This window comes from Pinus tabuliformis, chromosome 1_2, assembly GCF_031772625.1.
Source record: "Pinus tabuliformis cultivar Carrire ecotype Pingquan chromosome 1_2, CPIR1, whole genome shotgun sequence".
NCBI classification, from domain to species: domain Eukaryota; kingdom Viridiplantae; phylum Streptophyta; class Pinopsida; order Pinales; family Pinaceae; genus Pinus; species Pinus tabuliformis.
The window spans coordinates 739502331-739518962 of NC_142298.1; the positions used below are offsets into that span (position 1 = coordinate 739502331).

Below are 16632 nucleotides of genomic sequence, written 5' to 3' on the forward strand. Positions count from 1 at the left end.
TACCTTTAAACCTGGGCCATAACCCCACAAGATAAAGGCTAAACCAACTTAAAAGGACACCAACATTACAATTCCAAAGGTGGAGAAAAGCTGTCAAAAAATACATCTAAATATTTGTTCATACATTTTTTCATGTTTATAGTGATACAATTGCACCCCTAACAACTGCAACCTTTTTTTTTTAACAGGAACGAGTATGTGATTATATTGATCTCTGGCCAAAATGCCTTTCAACGGTTACATTTGGTCGGGCGTAGCCCTTCAAATATCCTTCCACTAGCTGGTCAGTGATCCCGACTCCTGGATACCCGCGGAATTTGTTCCATCCTATCGAAATTATCTCTGTTATTTTCCCTAACTTAAATAAACATACAAACTGGTTCAACAATATGCAGAAGAACATGACAAACGTTATGGAATGGAGTCCCAACTCTCAATTTCGTCTACCAAGAGACAGCCAGCGGAAAGAGGAACTGCCCTGTTGGCTTCTATATCTGCATCTTTATTATTTTCTCTCAAAACATGGAGGAGAGATGTAGACCGGAAGGATTTCATCAAGGTCCTGATTCTTGAAATGATTCTTGCCAGGCTGATGTCTACAAGAGAGGAGTTCGCTACTAAGACTTTGATGATGGCTTGAGAATCTCCTATAATGCTGACTTCTGAGAGATCCATAGCCTTTGCTTGCTTAAGGCCTTGCAGAAGTGCCAAGGCTTCAGCTTGCATGCTGGTTGACTGCCCTAACCCCCAGGCGAACTTTGCCACTGTTATGCCCTCTTTGTTTTTTATAATGCCTCCTGCTCCAGCCCGTCCGGGATTGCCTTTCGCTGCTCCATCAAAGAACAAAGCAGATCTGGATTGCCTGAGAAGCAAGTCCGACAGATCATTCTCCTTTCCCCTGAATTGCCATTCTTTTGTAATCTTGTGGTGCCTAGTTTCGTCAGTGAAATGAAGGCCCATCGAGGCGCCCCAATCTAAGTCCCGCTGATTCAGGTTCAACTCCGAAAGATGATCCCCAAGACTTTCTTTCCAAAGGCACTTTGTTTTAATGATAATAACCTGTGCATTGAGTCTTTCCTCCCTGAAGACTCTTCTGTTACGCTCGAGCCAGATCTGCCAGCAAGCGAATTTCGGCAGGGAGAGCCAGGCTGCTCTAAATCTTTCATTTTCTGGGAGAGTTTCAGGATAATAATTCCTCCAATTTGCAAAGAGATCGGTTATAGTCAAGGGCAGTGTAAAATCGGATTCCCAGAAACTCAGGAGGCCTTGCCATATTTTTTTTGAGTAATTACAGTCCAGCATTATGTGCTGCGCGCTCTCCTCATTTTCACAACATAAGTGACAGCGGGAGGGGCCATGGAAGCCTTTTTTCTGCAGTCTGTCGGTTGTCAAAATCGCGCTGTGGCATAACAGCCAGCAAAAGGCGTCAACCTTGGGAGTGGTTTTAACGTTCCAGATTCCATTCCAAACTGCTGGATTCGGGGGGACGTGAGGCCGCATCTGCAGACATTTGTAACCTTGCGCCACTGTGTACAGGCCTGGGGCGGCTCCCCAACCACGTGCGTCCTTCTTACCCATGCGCAGAGGCGCCATCCCATTGAGCGCTGCAAGGAGCTGATCACGGGCTTGAGTAAGTTCAGGAGGGACGGGAGGGAGCCTCCAGCGCAACCATGATCTGCCTTCCCACTGCGAGATGTCCCATAGAGAGTTACAGCCTGCGTTGTTCATCCACAGGCGCAGCGGTTGGAGGGAGCTGAGGGACGATAAGGGAGGATTCATCATGATATTATCTTCCCATATCCTGCAATCTTTACCATTGCCAGGGATCCAGAATGCTCTGTCTCTGATTAACGGAACAACTTTTTGGCAGAGCTTGATCAGCTGTGAGCCTGAGGAAGGAAGAGGGGCATCCAAGCATCTCTTTCTCTTTCCCCTGAAGTATTTCCTCCAGAGAGCTCTTTGCGCCCAACCAGGATGTGATCCAATGACTCTCCAGAAAATCTTGGCACCCATGGCTATGTTCTGGAGGCTGAGATCCTTGAAGTTGAGGCCTCCTTCGCTTTGGGGCTTGCAAATTTTCTCCCAACTAACTAATGGGATTTTCCTGTCATTATTGTTTCCTCCTTTCCAGAAAAACTTACGGATGTAGGCTTCCATTTTTTTTATGATACCTGAAGGGGCTAGAATAATAGAGAATTGGAAAATGGGAAGGCTGCAGAGGACGGATTTGATGAGGACAGTTTTGCCAGCGAGATTTAACCATGAAAACCCCCAGGCTTGTATTCTGGTTTTAAATTTATCCAACAGAGGGACCCAATCTTTGCTGTAAGCCAATTTACGGAAGATGGGGAGGCCCAAATATGTGAAGGAGGACCAGCTAAGGGATGCAGTAAAGCCCAGAATTCTTGAAATGGATGTAAGGGTAGAAGGGGAAATATTCCAACAAAAGATTTTACACTTACCCTTGTTTAATCTACTGCCTGTAGCTTCACTGTAGTCGTCCAGGACCTCCTTGAAACTTGAAGCAGATCTGGCGGAGGCAGCCCCTAAGAGGAGGGTATCATCCGCGAACAGGGTGTGATTGACATTTTTTACTCCTCTAGCTATATTGAGCCCCAGGATCTCTTGATCTACCAGTTTCTGATCCAGGTAGAAGCTCAGGATAGAAACCTGAAGAACAAAGAGGAGAGGAGAGAGGGGGCACCCCTGCCTAAGCCCCCTTGAGGCTTTAAAGAAACCAGCTGCTCTCCCATTCACAAGAGGAGCGATCCAAGGGTCAGCAATACAAGCACGAATCCAATTTAAAAAACCCATACCGAAACCGAATTTTCTCAGGACCTCCCAAAGAAAGCTAAGTCTGACCCGATCAAAGGCATTAGCAAGATCTAATTTAATGACCATACCTTTCTCTTTGCGGAGCTGGCTCGAGTGGATCGCCTCTTGAACCAAGATGAAATTGTCGACAAGCTGTCTCCCTTGAACAAATCCGCCTTGATTCTCCGGGATGATGGCTGGAAGAATGCCTTTTAGTCTATTGGCTATGACCTTTGTGATCAATTTGTAACCAATGTTGCAAAGAGAGATGGGGCGGAACCTGTTAAAATCTTTGGCACCCTTTTCCTTGGGGATGAGGGCAAGGAAGGCTGAATTGGTGCTGCCTCCGATTTTCTGGCAAGATTGCGTTTTCAAAACCATTTTGCAGAGGTCTTTCTCTACAATCTGCCAGCAGGTTTGGAGAAATCTTGCAGTAAAGCCATCCGGGCCCGGGGCTTTGTCCGGTGCCATGCCGAAGAGAGCGTCTTTAATTTCTTGAGTAGAGATCTTTGCCTCCAGCTTATGGTTCATTGTGGGAGTGATCAAAGAAGGGATCGCTTCCAAGAATTTAGAGTTAGGGTCCGTCTCTCCCTCTTCTCTATACAGATTTTGGAAATGGGTGAAAGCTGCTCTCTTTATGCTGTCGAAGTCTTTGTGGATTGAGCTGCCATCTTTGATTTCTGCAATAGAGTTGAAGCTCTTTCTAGCTTGAGCCTGTTTGTGAAAGAAGGCAGTATTTCTGTCTCCTGCTTTAAGCCATAAACTCCTTGACTTCTGCCTCCAGTGCTCTTCCTCCGAAAGGCAGGCTTTGTGGAAGATTTGCTGGAGCTCTGCTTCCTTGTCTAGAACGTCTTTAGTGATTTCTGCATCCTCACTTTGGACAATGTGGTGGGCGAGGTTGTCCTGAGCCTGCTGTCTCTCTTTTGCAGGGGAGGGGAGGGATTTGGCCCAAGATTTGTGGACCTCTTTCAACCTTCTGAGCTTGTCTTCCCATATGAAGAAAGGGGAACCTTTTACAGGCAAACTCCAGCAGTCTTGAACCAGCTTCAGGAACTCTGGTGCCTTGACCCAGAGAGGGTTAAATCTGAAGGGGATGGGACCAAGGTCTTTATGGCCCAACATCTCCAGCAAAATTGGCTTATGGTCAGAAGCACTGCATGGGAGGATATGCAATCTGGATTCTAAGCCTAGCAGAAGAAAGGAACTCTGCACCAAGCATCTGTCAAGTCTAGCAGCAATATGACCCGGACCTATTCTTTTGTTAGACCAAGTATACTTACCATTTTCTGGAGGGATGTCGAGCAGATCCCAGTCCTGCATGAGGTCTTCCACCCATTCCCTTGCGGGGTCCCTTATGATTGATCCTCCATGCACATGGTAAGGTTTAAGTCCCCTGCCACAATGATGTTTTCCAAATTTTCTGACTCCGACAGATGTCTGATGGAGTCCCAACACTCTCTTTTCTCCCCTATATTTGTTGGAACGTAGACATTGAAAAGACTGACTACCTCCCTTGAGTCCAATGGCTGGAGCTTCAAGAATAGCCAATGGGTGTTGTGCAACTCGGTGATCAGCCTATACTTGAGAGGATTCCAGAGGGAGCCCAGGCCTCCAGAGGCTCCTCGTGCTGAAACTGCATGTCCGCTGCTACCTTTCCAAAACTTTTTACTGGTCTGGAGAAACTCCTTGTCCTCCATTTTGGTCTCCTGGATCAGAAGAATGTCTGGGGCTTCTCTTCTTATAAGACTTCTTGTAGCTTCTTCTTTCACTTTGCTTCCCATTCCTCTGCAATTCCAGGAGACAATCTTCATCATTTATTTTTATGGTGATGGGCTCCCTTGGAACCCTGCAAGTGGCTTTTGTTCGTCTTCGGATTTTTCCCCAGGAGTTTCTCCAGAGTGGGCTGGCTACCCTGAAGCTTGTCCTTGTAGGTTTCCTGATCTCTCTTTTCTCTAGCTGATTTACGGCCTCTTGCAGATCTTCTGTCTGCATGTCTCCTATTTCTCCATCCTCCTCTGACTCCTCCGAGCCATGTTCCTCCTCGGATGCTTCTGGTTGTTTTTCCTTGTTTCTTGCCATGGTTTCGTCAGGACTTGCCTCTGCTGGGGACGATTTGTCTGATGGAGGATCTTGCTTATCTTCTGCCTGGAGAGTCTCTTCAGCGGAGCTTAAGACCACATACCTGTTTTCCTGACTGTTTGACAGGGGAGCATTCTGGGTGGAGGCAGGATGGGGTGCATGAGCCCCAGGTTTCTTTTGGGATGCCTTTGATCTCTTGACCTGGTTCCAGCCTTCTTCCTTTCCCTTCTCTGCCTCCCCTTTGGTCGGGCACCCTCTTGCAAAATGGCCATAGACATGGCATTTACGACATTTGAAAGGAAGCTGCTCATAGTCCAGCACTTGGACATGCGTCCAACTGCCTACCTTTAATTTGATGGCCTCCGGAAGCCCCACCACTAAGTCTACCTCGACACAGATATGGGCGAAATCATACTGGTCATTTTTGTTTGCTCTATCAATGAACTTTCCCAGAGTGTTCCCTATGTGCTTGAGGGACTCCCAATTCCAGCAATGCACCGGGAGATTCGGGAGCCGAACCTAGACAGGGACCGCCATTGGGACATCCATGGTCGGGTTGAAGTCAGGTGTCCATTTGTTAAGGTAAAGACCCTGAGGCCCCATAAAATATGGCCCGTTCTTGAAGATCAGGTCTTTGTCCTCCTTTGTGTTGAACTCGAACAGGAAGAAGCCTCTACCTAGAAAATAAGAGGTGACATTGTTTTCGATCAGGGGAACCCAGTTCTTGATGACCCAGTTTTCCGTCGATTTTGGCGAGGGCCAAAGGCCCGTGAATTGACCCACCAAGGCTCGATCTGCCAAAGACAAGGCAACCTGGATCGGGCCCTCAGGAGGCAGGTTCACTTCCGGAACATCGTCGATCCTTTTGACGAATTTGGAGAGTTCAGGATTCTTTTTTTTGGGCAGCGAAGCCAGGAGAGAGGAGAAAGCTGCTTCAGTTTCCGGAGGTGAAGCATGCGAACCTGTGGGCGAGCCTTGAGACTCCATGGCATAGCAAGGATCAACAAACCCAATCTGCTCCAGGCGGGTACAGGAAACCAGGCATTTCAATCACTGAAAAAAGGAGCCGATCCAGACCTCCAGAGCAATCAGATCTGGCCGCTGCAGGGGACTCGGTCAAGGCAGCAGGCCTGGCAGATCCAAGAAACCCCGCAGCAAGGAGGATCAGGGTCGGGACGGAAGAGCTGAGAGGGCACTGCCTAGTCAGGCCGCAGGTCGCAGCGAGGGTAGCTCTTCAGCGTGAAAAAAAATAAAAAAATTAACAACTGCAACCTTACTAACCACTAACTAATTAATTACAAAGTAGATACAACTGAAATTCTGATAGATAATCGATGCTTTGGCACAAGATCATCATTGTGTGCAGTGTATGTGTGTTTAATACAAAATATTGTGTACAAAACACCTCTTCAATGTGCAACGCCTATCGTACATCTTCTCTAAAAATTTCCCTGATTTAATATCAACAGCCAACAACACTAATATCCAGCACTCGAGGAACCAGCTATTTTTTAAGTACAATGTACCTGAGGAATGTAATTTTGATCAAGAGTTATTGAGAAAAACTTTAGAACTTAGAATGAGTCGAGCAAGACCTTCAAATCATTGCAAAACTTTTTCACCTTTGTCATTGTGGTAGACCCCTAGATGAGATTGATCTATTCTCTTAGTTGAATTGACATGACCACTTTCGCTTGGGCATTCGTGAGCATAGTGTATTGTAGTTCAACTCTTGTGACTCTAGCACTATAGTGCTTGGTGTTTATTGTTCAACCAGATATCTTGGTCATCACCTCTTTCCGTGTTGTCGAGGGATCTTTTCATTGATTTGTCATTATAGGAAGGACATTTTTTTTAAGACAAAAGGAATTTTTATCTTAAAACGTTATTAATTTATTGACTTTATTTATTTATTTTTAATTCAGGGCCTAGATTGATTCTCAAGGGAATATGCTCAACACATGCTTAGTATTAATGCTTATCAATGACTTTAGAGTATTACAGAGTTGGTTAGGTTGCATTGGTTTTTGATAAATTAAAAAAATTAGATTCATGCCAAGTGGCTCCCTGTCCACCAATTTCCTAGGGATTTGAGATTATTCCAATTCTAAGAAGTTCCTCCATGATAAGTTCATCATCATTATTTATAGAATTCATTTATATATAAGAAAATTTTATTTATCAAAATGGTCCATTACTTTTAATAAATTAAAAAAATTAGATTCGGCCCACGTGGCTCCCCATCGATCAATTTCCTAGGGATTTGAGATTACTCCAATTATAATAAGTTCCTCCATGATTAATTCTTCATTATTATTTATAACATTCATTTATATACAAACAAGTATATAACAAGGTATTTTCCTATGTCTTCACTATGGTGCAAATAAATTCTATCCATTCCTGTGTTAAGATCCCCCTCAACGTGTTCGAAGATCAAATTGTGTACTCCAATATTCTGCTCACGCTAGAAGAATGTGGGCTACAAGTTGTGAATGTTACGTCTTATTCGATTAGTAACAAAGTTTCCGTACCATATATAACAAGGTATTTTCCTATAATCGTCGCAACAACTTACTTCCCTGTTTTCTTTACCAGTATCTTAACATACATGTATTTGTACACTGCCACAGGTGCCTGATAGTGGCCAATATGACCTGGAAAACCTCTATGATAAATTTGGGCATTTGATATTGGATCACTAGGCCGACTTACAAACCCTTGAACCTTGAGAGGAAAATGTGTCGCTGCACAAATGAGGAGTACAAGGTATGACTGACTTATGCCACAAATCTCCACGAGATCAATTATGTGCCTGCTATAAATTTAGTAACTAAGTGTTGTTTATATGTTAATGATTTGAAGGAGTGATCTGTGGAGTGATCTTATTATTTTTTCTTTAAAGATTAGTATTGATCTATTTTAATCACAAATCTAAGAAGTGTTTAGAGTGATATAATTTTTTCTTGTGTAATTTTTTTTAAAATGCAAAATTTGAAAAAAAAATTGCATCTCAAAGATAAAATTGACAGAAAAATATAGCCCAAATATAAAATAATAACATTACCTTAAATGCTTAAAAATGTTTTAACCATGAAAATTGATTTCTTTTCATTGTACATATTAGTTGAAATCGAAATAATTTAGTTAATATCGCATTGAAATGTTTTACTTATGAGGTACATTGTTTATATTAATAAGTTTCATGTTAAGTTCCTCCATGATTAATAAATTATGAAATTTAGAAATTATGGTTGATGTTTTGAAATGTATTTTTATTTTTAGAATTTGAAATGCATGATATTGTAAATTGATTATAAGTAAAATAGATGAAGTAAAAATATAAAATTGCTTTTTTTAATCAAATTTTGAAATATATCATACATTAAAAAATCGTAAATTTATAGATTTAAAAATCCATCAATTTATCATGTTGATTTGAATGGGTGAAACTTTTATCTAGGTGTGTTTTGGAAGAGGCTAGTGTTTAATAATTGTGTTATGGTCGAGTGTCTAAACTCGAATTTTGTAACAACCACATTTAATTTTTTGTTTTTTTTTATTAAATGTTTATTTTATAATTACTTCATTATTATTTATTAAATGATTATTAATATAATTGTTGTTATTATTATTATTATTTTTAATTATTATTATTTAATATAATAGTAATAATATAATATTAATTATTATTAATGTGGGTCTTATATTTATATTAATATTATTGATAATAACATTAATTCTTAACATTATTGATAATTGATATATGTGCTTGATATGGGTCTATCATAATTTATCAACCACACTTATTAATGTGGTTGTGCTAGTTAGGACAAATCCACCCTTAAGATAAAAACCATTTAAGACAAACTAATGGCCATTTAAGGCAAATCTTCCTTAAGAAAAAAAACCATTTAAGCTGAATCTACCTTGCAAGTTAAGACAAAACCAAATAGATTTAAGATAAAACCTACCACTTTGCAAAATCGACTCCTCATAGCGTGCCTAAGTCGACTAAGACTATTCTCCTACCCAGACAACTATCGGCCAAGAAAAAGGTTTCACTGACATCTATCTTGGCCACAAAGACTTCGTTATTGATATTTATCATACATTTCTCCTGTCAACTCAGCCACTTGTTCATTTACTGCATTATAATGGATGCATTGCTACCCCATGTAACACCCTCATCCCACATCTACCAAAGTAACCGCCCAATCGGGGTAAACATGTGACGATAGGCCACAATGATGGGATTCAACCTCCCAGGTGACCTTAAGGAAGTAGAATCGACAAAAACACACCTTACATACCTTCCACATAAGCAACAGAACTCCTAAGAGCCATCCGAACCACTCAAGTAGGCAACCCCTGAGACCAACTGAAGTTTTAGACCATTAAACTCTCAGACTCTCCCTTGACATAAGCAAGCATGCATATAGGAGGCTCTAGACACTCCCACAACATAGGTATGCATGCATCCAGGGGCTTTTCTACCCATTGTTATGTCTGCATCTTTGGGATTTGAGTCACTTTTTCAGGTCCATAACCCAGGTCATTGCCCAAAACTCAATGACACTTTTAGAAATGAATTTCCACAACATAACAATGATGCATTTGCAAAAACATCAACAAAGACTAAACTAGACCCCTACTAGCCATGAAATACATTTCGTCAAACATGTCAGAAACATGTAATCTACAGGTTTAAACAACATATTTGAGCATAGTGGTCTAATACTTATCTGATAATCACTAAGAAGCATTTTTCCATTATAGCATCAGCTACATTATCATCTATTAGGTCATAGATACATTATTCATTCATTTACAAATCAAAACATGAGGATATCCATACATCATCACTATCATAATACATGCCTATAACTAACATAATAACAATAGAAATATCAAGAATACATCAGCCATAGAATCCATATATAAACCAGTACATTTATACATAGTATATCAAGGAAATAACCTCTACTAATGAATGCAAAATCCAACTCGGGATAGGACTACCACGTTCCACCCAAGCATAGAATGGTTGAGCCAATTCTCTCTTCAGCCACCCCCATGACATATTCCAAGCATGAATGTTGGACTCAAACCAAAAGAACCAACTAGGGCATTCCGAGGTTAAACCACCTAACCCTCATCAATAGAAACTAGGCTTTATCGCAATCCACTCTGGACCACTAGGCCAAAACAAGCATGAATTCCACTGTATTTATCCACCTACACTGTGATGAATTTTCATGTCTCCTAGTCTCTCAGGCTTTACCACAATCCACTATCTGATCCAGGGATCACTAGGCCCTAAACCAAGACTCCACCCTCTAATATTTATTGTATATCTCGCCATTCACCAGCAAGGATTCCTACGCCTAATCAAGGGAAACCACCACTAGGTTTTACCGTATATCCCACTATTCACTAGTCAAGGATTCCTAGGCCCACCAAGGTAACACATATTCTAAATTTACCACAACCCACAGACTGGTTCAAGGGTTACTAGGTCATGTGTTCTATCATTCAGAGATACACCCCACTCATCTTTGAATGCATCCGGAAATCCAACTCCACTAAAACATGAGAACTCCATCATGCCATAGCTATCCGAAAATAGAAAGGCTAGGCTGAAAACACTGTCACAACTGAAAGAACCCATGCCATAACAACAAAAAACCACATGCAATACCATGCATGCCAATCTAGTAAGGAAAACACACATGTAATTCAATACATGCAAAGGATCCTGTTGTAACTGCTTGATCTTGCTCTTCCTTGCTTTCTCCTTCCTTCCTCTTGCCTTCTTTGCCTTTCTTTGTCTAATGCCAAAGTGCTCCAAGCAAACTCTAAGTGTCCAAGAGTATGAGAGTGAGAGAGAATAGAAGAGAGCTCCACCAAAACATGTCCAAAATTTTCCATCTGATCCTCATAAGAATTTTTATCAATGAGGCCTCTATTTTCTTCATTTTCCATTATTTTCCTTCATTTTCCTCCTCACATGCAACCTATAAGCTTTCACCTCCCTTTTCTCCTATCTTCCATTAATTTCATAAATAAATGCCAGTTAATGCCAATTTTACTTTTCAATGCCTTTTCCATTGCCCTTAGCCATAATAACTGAAATGAACACCCACTAGGATGTTTTACCCACCATTCATCTTGGCAGAAGTGTCCCATGACCATGGTCTTATATATTTTTACATGGATTTTTAACTAGGTCTGCTACAGAACCCTCCCGCTTTGGGGAACAACGTCTTCAGTGTTCAATGACACCTATAGCCAACAAGACCATTGAAAACAAAACATACTTCCCATAGAGCTTTATAAGACAACTTTTTGCAGTATTTACAATCACCACTGTTGACACATGACAATCATATCGTTTACTAGAGCTTTACAACATAGCTCATTATGGTATTTAAAATAATAACCACACATACACATTTTCTTCACCCAACAAATAATCATACTATCTATGGAGATTTATAAATCTAGCTTGATACAATATTTACAATAATACACACATATACACATTTGCTCAACCAACAAATAAAAATAATACGATGCTTGCATCCACAACAAGGGAATCCAGAGGCTTACACCTCCTCCCTCAAAAGTAATACCAGGATTCACCTCCTTCCCAATAAGTCTAGAATCCACTGCCAAAGTCAACGTCACATCTAATGTCTAATGCTACAATCCTGTGTCACTTTTCCTCTCAGCGAACAGTTACTGACTCATTGTTCTAGGGTGCACTCCCATTGTGCGTCTGATTCCATATGGAAATGCTAATGACCAAAACAAATCCATCCTCAACCTTCCCTTCTCTGCTACACAGTCCCTTTGGCAATCTAGTCACCCTTTTGTGCAATCACTCACCTTCCAAGTTCCTAGACATCCCCTATCTCGGGCGATCCATCCCTTGGCAATGCTTCCTCGCATCAAAAGGTCAAACAACCAAGGCATATACGCACCTCAAAACCATTATACTAGTCATAGCATGCTCATGGAAATCAATGGACACTATTGGGTACTAGTGTCCCATAATGGCCCTACTCCTAAAGATCTTTACCATCATATTGCTTCTTGTTCCAATTCCTTTCACTGACGCTGCTAATGATTGCATTCGATTTCAACCACCCAACTAGGTATTTCCATGCTTCTTATACCAAGCACATAACTTTCATTAGATTTAAAATAAATTGAAATAAATTCACATCATACCTCATTGGTAGCTCGTTAATAAGATACATTTGCAATCCTGTTTAGTTCCTGTCACAACAAGTCAAACTAACTATTTGATCAAATCATCATGAATAAACATATCACATCCAGTTAGCTCAAACTCAACCATCATAAATTAAAATCGCAAATCGGATGAAATCATCATAAACCATAATCATAAATCACATGTAACCATCACAACTCAGAATCATAGATCACATGCATAATAAAACTAAAATAAAATATTGATACTTATCCTTCAATCAATCCTTAACTTCTACCATTGTCCTTACTTTGTACACAGTGGATCAGTTTCCACACCTGACAAACACCCAGTTCCCTCTCCTCAACCATGTGCAGATATACATAGTGTGCATCACACACATAGAACCACACACAACTTACAACACCATGCAATAAATGCACCTACACTTGACATACAACTCATACACCTACACCTAGTGTACAACACACCACATACATACACCTACACCCAATGTATGACACAACACAATACATACATACGCCTACATCTGGTGTATGACACAACACATATACATACAAAGAGTACAACACAATATATACACATCTCACGATACCACGAATACATAATGCACATACATAGTAATGCATGCCTGCAACACATCATGTACGACATGCACACAATACCACATGTATATTAGTACCATATGTACAACATGTACACAGTACCACATGTACACAACACCACCTGCAAAAAGTGTGCACAACATTAAATGTACATGACACCACCTACACAATGTGTATACAATGCCACATGTACACCACACCACCCGTACGTGTACACAACACCACATGCACACAATACCACATGTACAATCACGCACACAACACCATATGTACATAGCACCACATGCCCAACATGCACACAACACCATATGTATATAGCATTACATATGCAAGATGTACATAACACCACATGCACAAGATGCACACAACACCATATGTACATAGCACTGCATATACAACATGTACATAGCACCATATGTACACAACATCGCATATCCAACATGCGCACAACACCATATGCACACAACACCGCATATCCATCATGCACACAATACAATATGTACACATCACTGCATATCCAGCATGTACATAGCACCATCTATACCCAACACTTCATATGCAATATTCACACAACACTATTTGTACCACCTTGTACACAACATTACATAAATAACATGTACACACACTATATATAGACAACATCGCATGCACACAACATCAGAGATGCAACATGTAAAACATATACAACATATCCACAACAATAGTACCACACATCCAAAACCACACTGTCTCTACCAAGCAACCTTTCTTCCAGTGCCTTATCCACGCTTGTCCTAGCATGCCGTAGACCATGCTACTTTCATTTCACTAATGTATCCCTTGGTATAGCCTATCCATAATATAGTCATAATATAATCACATAATATCAACTCATAACCACATGATATTGACCTCGTAGATTTTTCAGGACTACTCTCCCACTTGATTCGTCATAAAATAGGAACCTCTTCATGCCATTCACATGCGTAAGCAATTATTCCTCCACAATAATGATTCCTAATGACCCTGTAAGACAATGGTAAGTGTGTGTGTATATATATATATATATATATATATATATATATATATATATCAACATAAAAGAATCATGATCTTATCAAACAATGACATACATACATACATATATACATGCATATATATAAACATTAACATAAACATGATCACAACATAATTACCAAATATCATAAGGTTAAGGTTAACAAAACTCCTTTTATCCATGCACAACACTGAGAACAATTGTTCCCAACATAGCCAAGGAATCGGATGCCTCACATCCATTCAATTTATCTTTCCTAATAGCTTTCTCATTTTTGTATTGCCACTGTCCATTTATCACAATGGACCCAACTAGTGCAACCAACTGTCATATTCTTACCTTCTGTTGCCCTTATACATGCACTGTGCTTCATCTAAGTCTTTCCTTACTCGTTGGGTTTCATTCAACTCTTCACGAACTCCATTAACTTTCCTCTTTTCCCAACCAATTCCCAAGGCTCTCAAGCATAAAAGGCAAGAATCAAAATAAACCAAGAATAAAACCATGAAAACCAATAGCAATACTACAACACAAACAAAGTGTTAAGGCCTTGCATTAGACATTAAAAAAACCGCAAATAAAGCCCAACAAATCACAACAGACCAAAAACCCAAGACTCTTAATAGACACCATGACTCAATCCCCATCGGTTCCTAGTGCCTCCAAGTGGAAGCCCAAGTTGCACCTTCTTCACAAATTCATGGAAGTCTCTTTTTCCATGTAATCCCTTGCATCATACTGCCATAAACACATAAAGTTTAGTGTATAATTAAATATAACAATATACCAGTTAGCTTATGTTGTTATGCCAATCACATTGCTTACAACTGAACACATCCACACCATCTCTCAAGGGACTCCAATCCTTTGATAAATCTAGCCATAACTAGAACTAACTATTATACCTCTCAAATACATATTTATGAATATAACACATATCCTCATAATGTTAAACAAATTCAAGGTTAAGAAGACTTCATGCATGCAAAGCACTCATTTGTTTGGAATTGTGGTTTCCAAACATAGCCAAAGGAATTTTCGCCCAATTCCTTTCTTTTACCTTTTCCTTGTTGCACTTCAGTCTTACTATGCACTGTCACATCACTCAACTGTTATTTATATAAACACATCAACTATTACCTTGTCAAGAAAATACCAAGCATGTTGCCCTGGAACTGCTCACACATGTCAGTATCACGTTCCAAATATCAAGACATCGTGTATATTAATTTGAAATCAACCTTTACCAAGTCAAATAACCATGTTATACTTAACAATCAACTGACATTCATAAGTCATAATACATAATGCTACAACTATCACCTACCCACGCTCAAGTACATATCAGTTGCCTCAACACATATGTATTAGCACAACCATATTAAAACAAGATCACTTTGGCAAGAAATATTATAGACACATACTCATATCATTCAAGTAATCAAACATTTAGACAACATATAGATGACACAATAAACACCAAATAAATGACATAGTCAAACATTCAAACACCAAATAGACAACATAAGAAAACTCATAATTTAATGTATCTCAAGGGAGGCTATCTTGTCTCCACAATCAAGCTATATTAGGATGATATAACTTCACAACACATCAACTCAAACATAAATAAGGTCATGATATCCATAATAGTCACTAGCTAACATTTTCACATCATAAACTCATAAACAATTTTCATTCATGCATAACAATCACATATGCACAGTCAGTCTAAATTATTACAACATAATATTACAAATAGGTTGACTCATACTTGAATGCCATAACCCTAACCATTTGCATATGCCAATCCAAACTAGCATGCTACATATAACATCACGATCTTAATGTAATAACCCTAATCATTAAGCTAATCATATAACAACAACAAGTTAGCCTATAACATACTCATCAACAACATATAACATAATCATCAAGTTATCTAACATAAAACAACAATAGCAATGCATACAACCTCAAGTTACTATCATTCATGATTATATGATCACACTGATTCGCTATCATCTACCATGCATGTAACCATAACAATAATAAAATGACAAACATGTATATAACCCTAAGGCATATAACAATCCATTAACTAACATACCTGCATGCCAACATACAATACCTATATGCCAATATTCTCTTACCCTAAATTCTAATGCCACAATCTCATTTTGATGATCTGCATCTCTTTCTCTATCTTAGCCAACACATCAGAATCATAACATCCAACAGTATCATGATGACCTAAAATGCATACAATGACCTGACAATCCATGTCTGGCCTACCATACATGCATAACCATAACCATCACAATGCATGCATAACAACACATAGACACTGACATGCATAACAAATGCATATACAACCATACACTCAAGACAACACATTCGACAAAAACACCATCAATGTTCACATGGTGACATCACTACAACCATGATCAACACCATGCAAATGCAACAAGCAAATGGACTACAAGAATAAGGAACACATATGCAACTGACATGAATGCATGACCAACACAACACCCATCCATTCCGAGGGGTGAACCATGCTCTGATACCACTCTGTAGCACCCTCACCCCACATCTACCCAAGTGATTGGCCAACGGGGGTAAACATGCTATGAGAGGCCACTATGATGGGATTCAACCTACTACGTGACCTTAAGGAAGTGGAATTGATAGAAACACACCTTACAGGCCTTCCACATCAGCAACAGAACTCCTAAGTGCCATCCCAACCACTCAGGTAGCCATCCCATTAGACCAACTGAAGTTTTAGACCATTAAACCCTCAAATGCTCCCTTGACATAGGAAAGCATGTGCCCAGGAGTCTCTAGACACTCCC

At 39.9% G+C, this 16632-nt stretch overlaps 1 protein-coding gene across 1 annotated transcript; it reads right to left on the reverse strand.

Moving 5' to 3' along the window:
- Positions 1-411: 411 nt before the first annotated feature.
- LOC149207888 (uncharacterized) lies at positions 412-5880 on the reverse strand. The gene is made up of 4 exons (XM_089398169.1): positions 5419-5880; positions 4726-5307; positions 4396-4520; positions 412-4282 (listed from the first exon to the last, which is right to left on the reverse strand). The coding sequence occupies exons 1-4, from the start codon at positions 5878-5880 to the stop codon at positions 412-414; spliced, it is 5040 nt and encodes a 1679-aa protein (XP_089254295.1).
- Positions 5881-16632: the final 10752 nt, after the last annotated feature.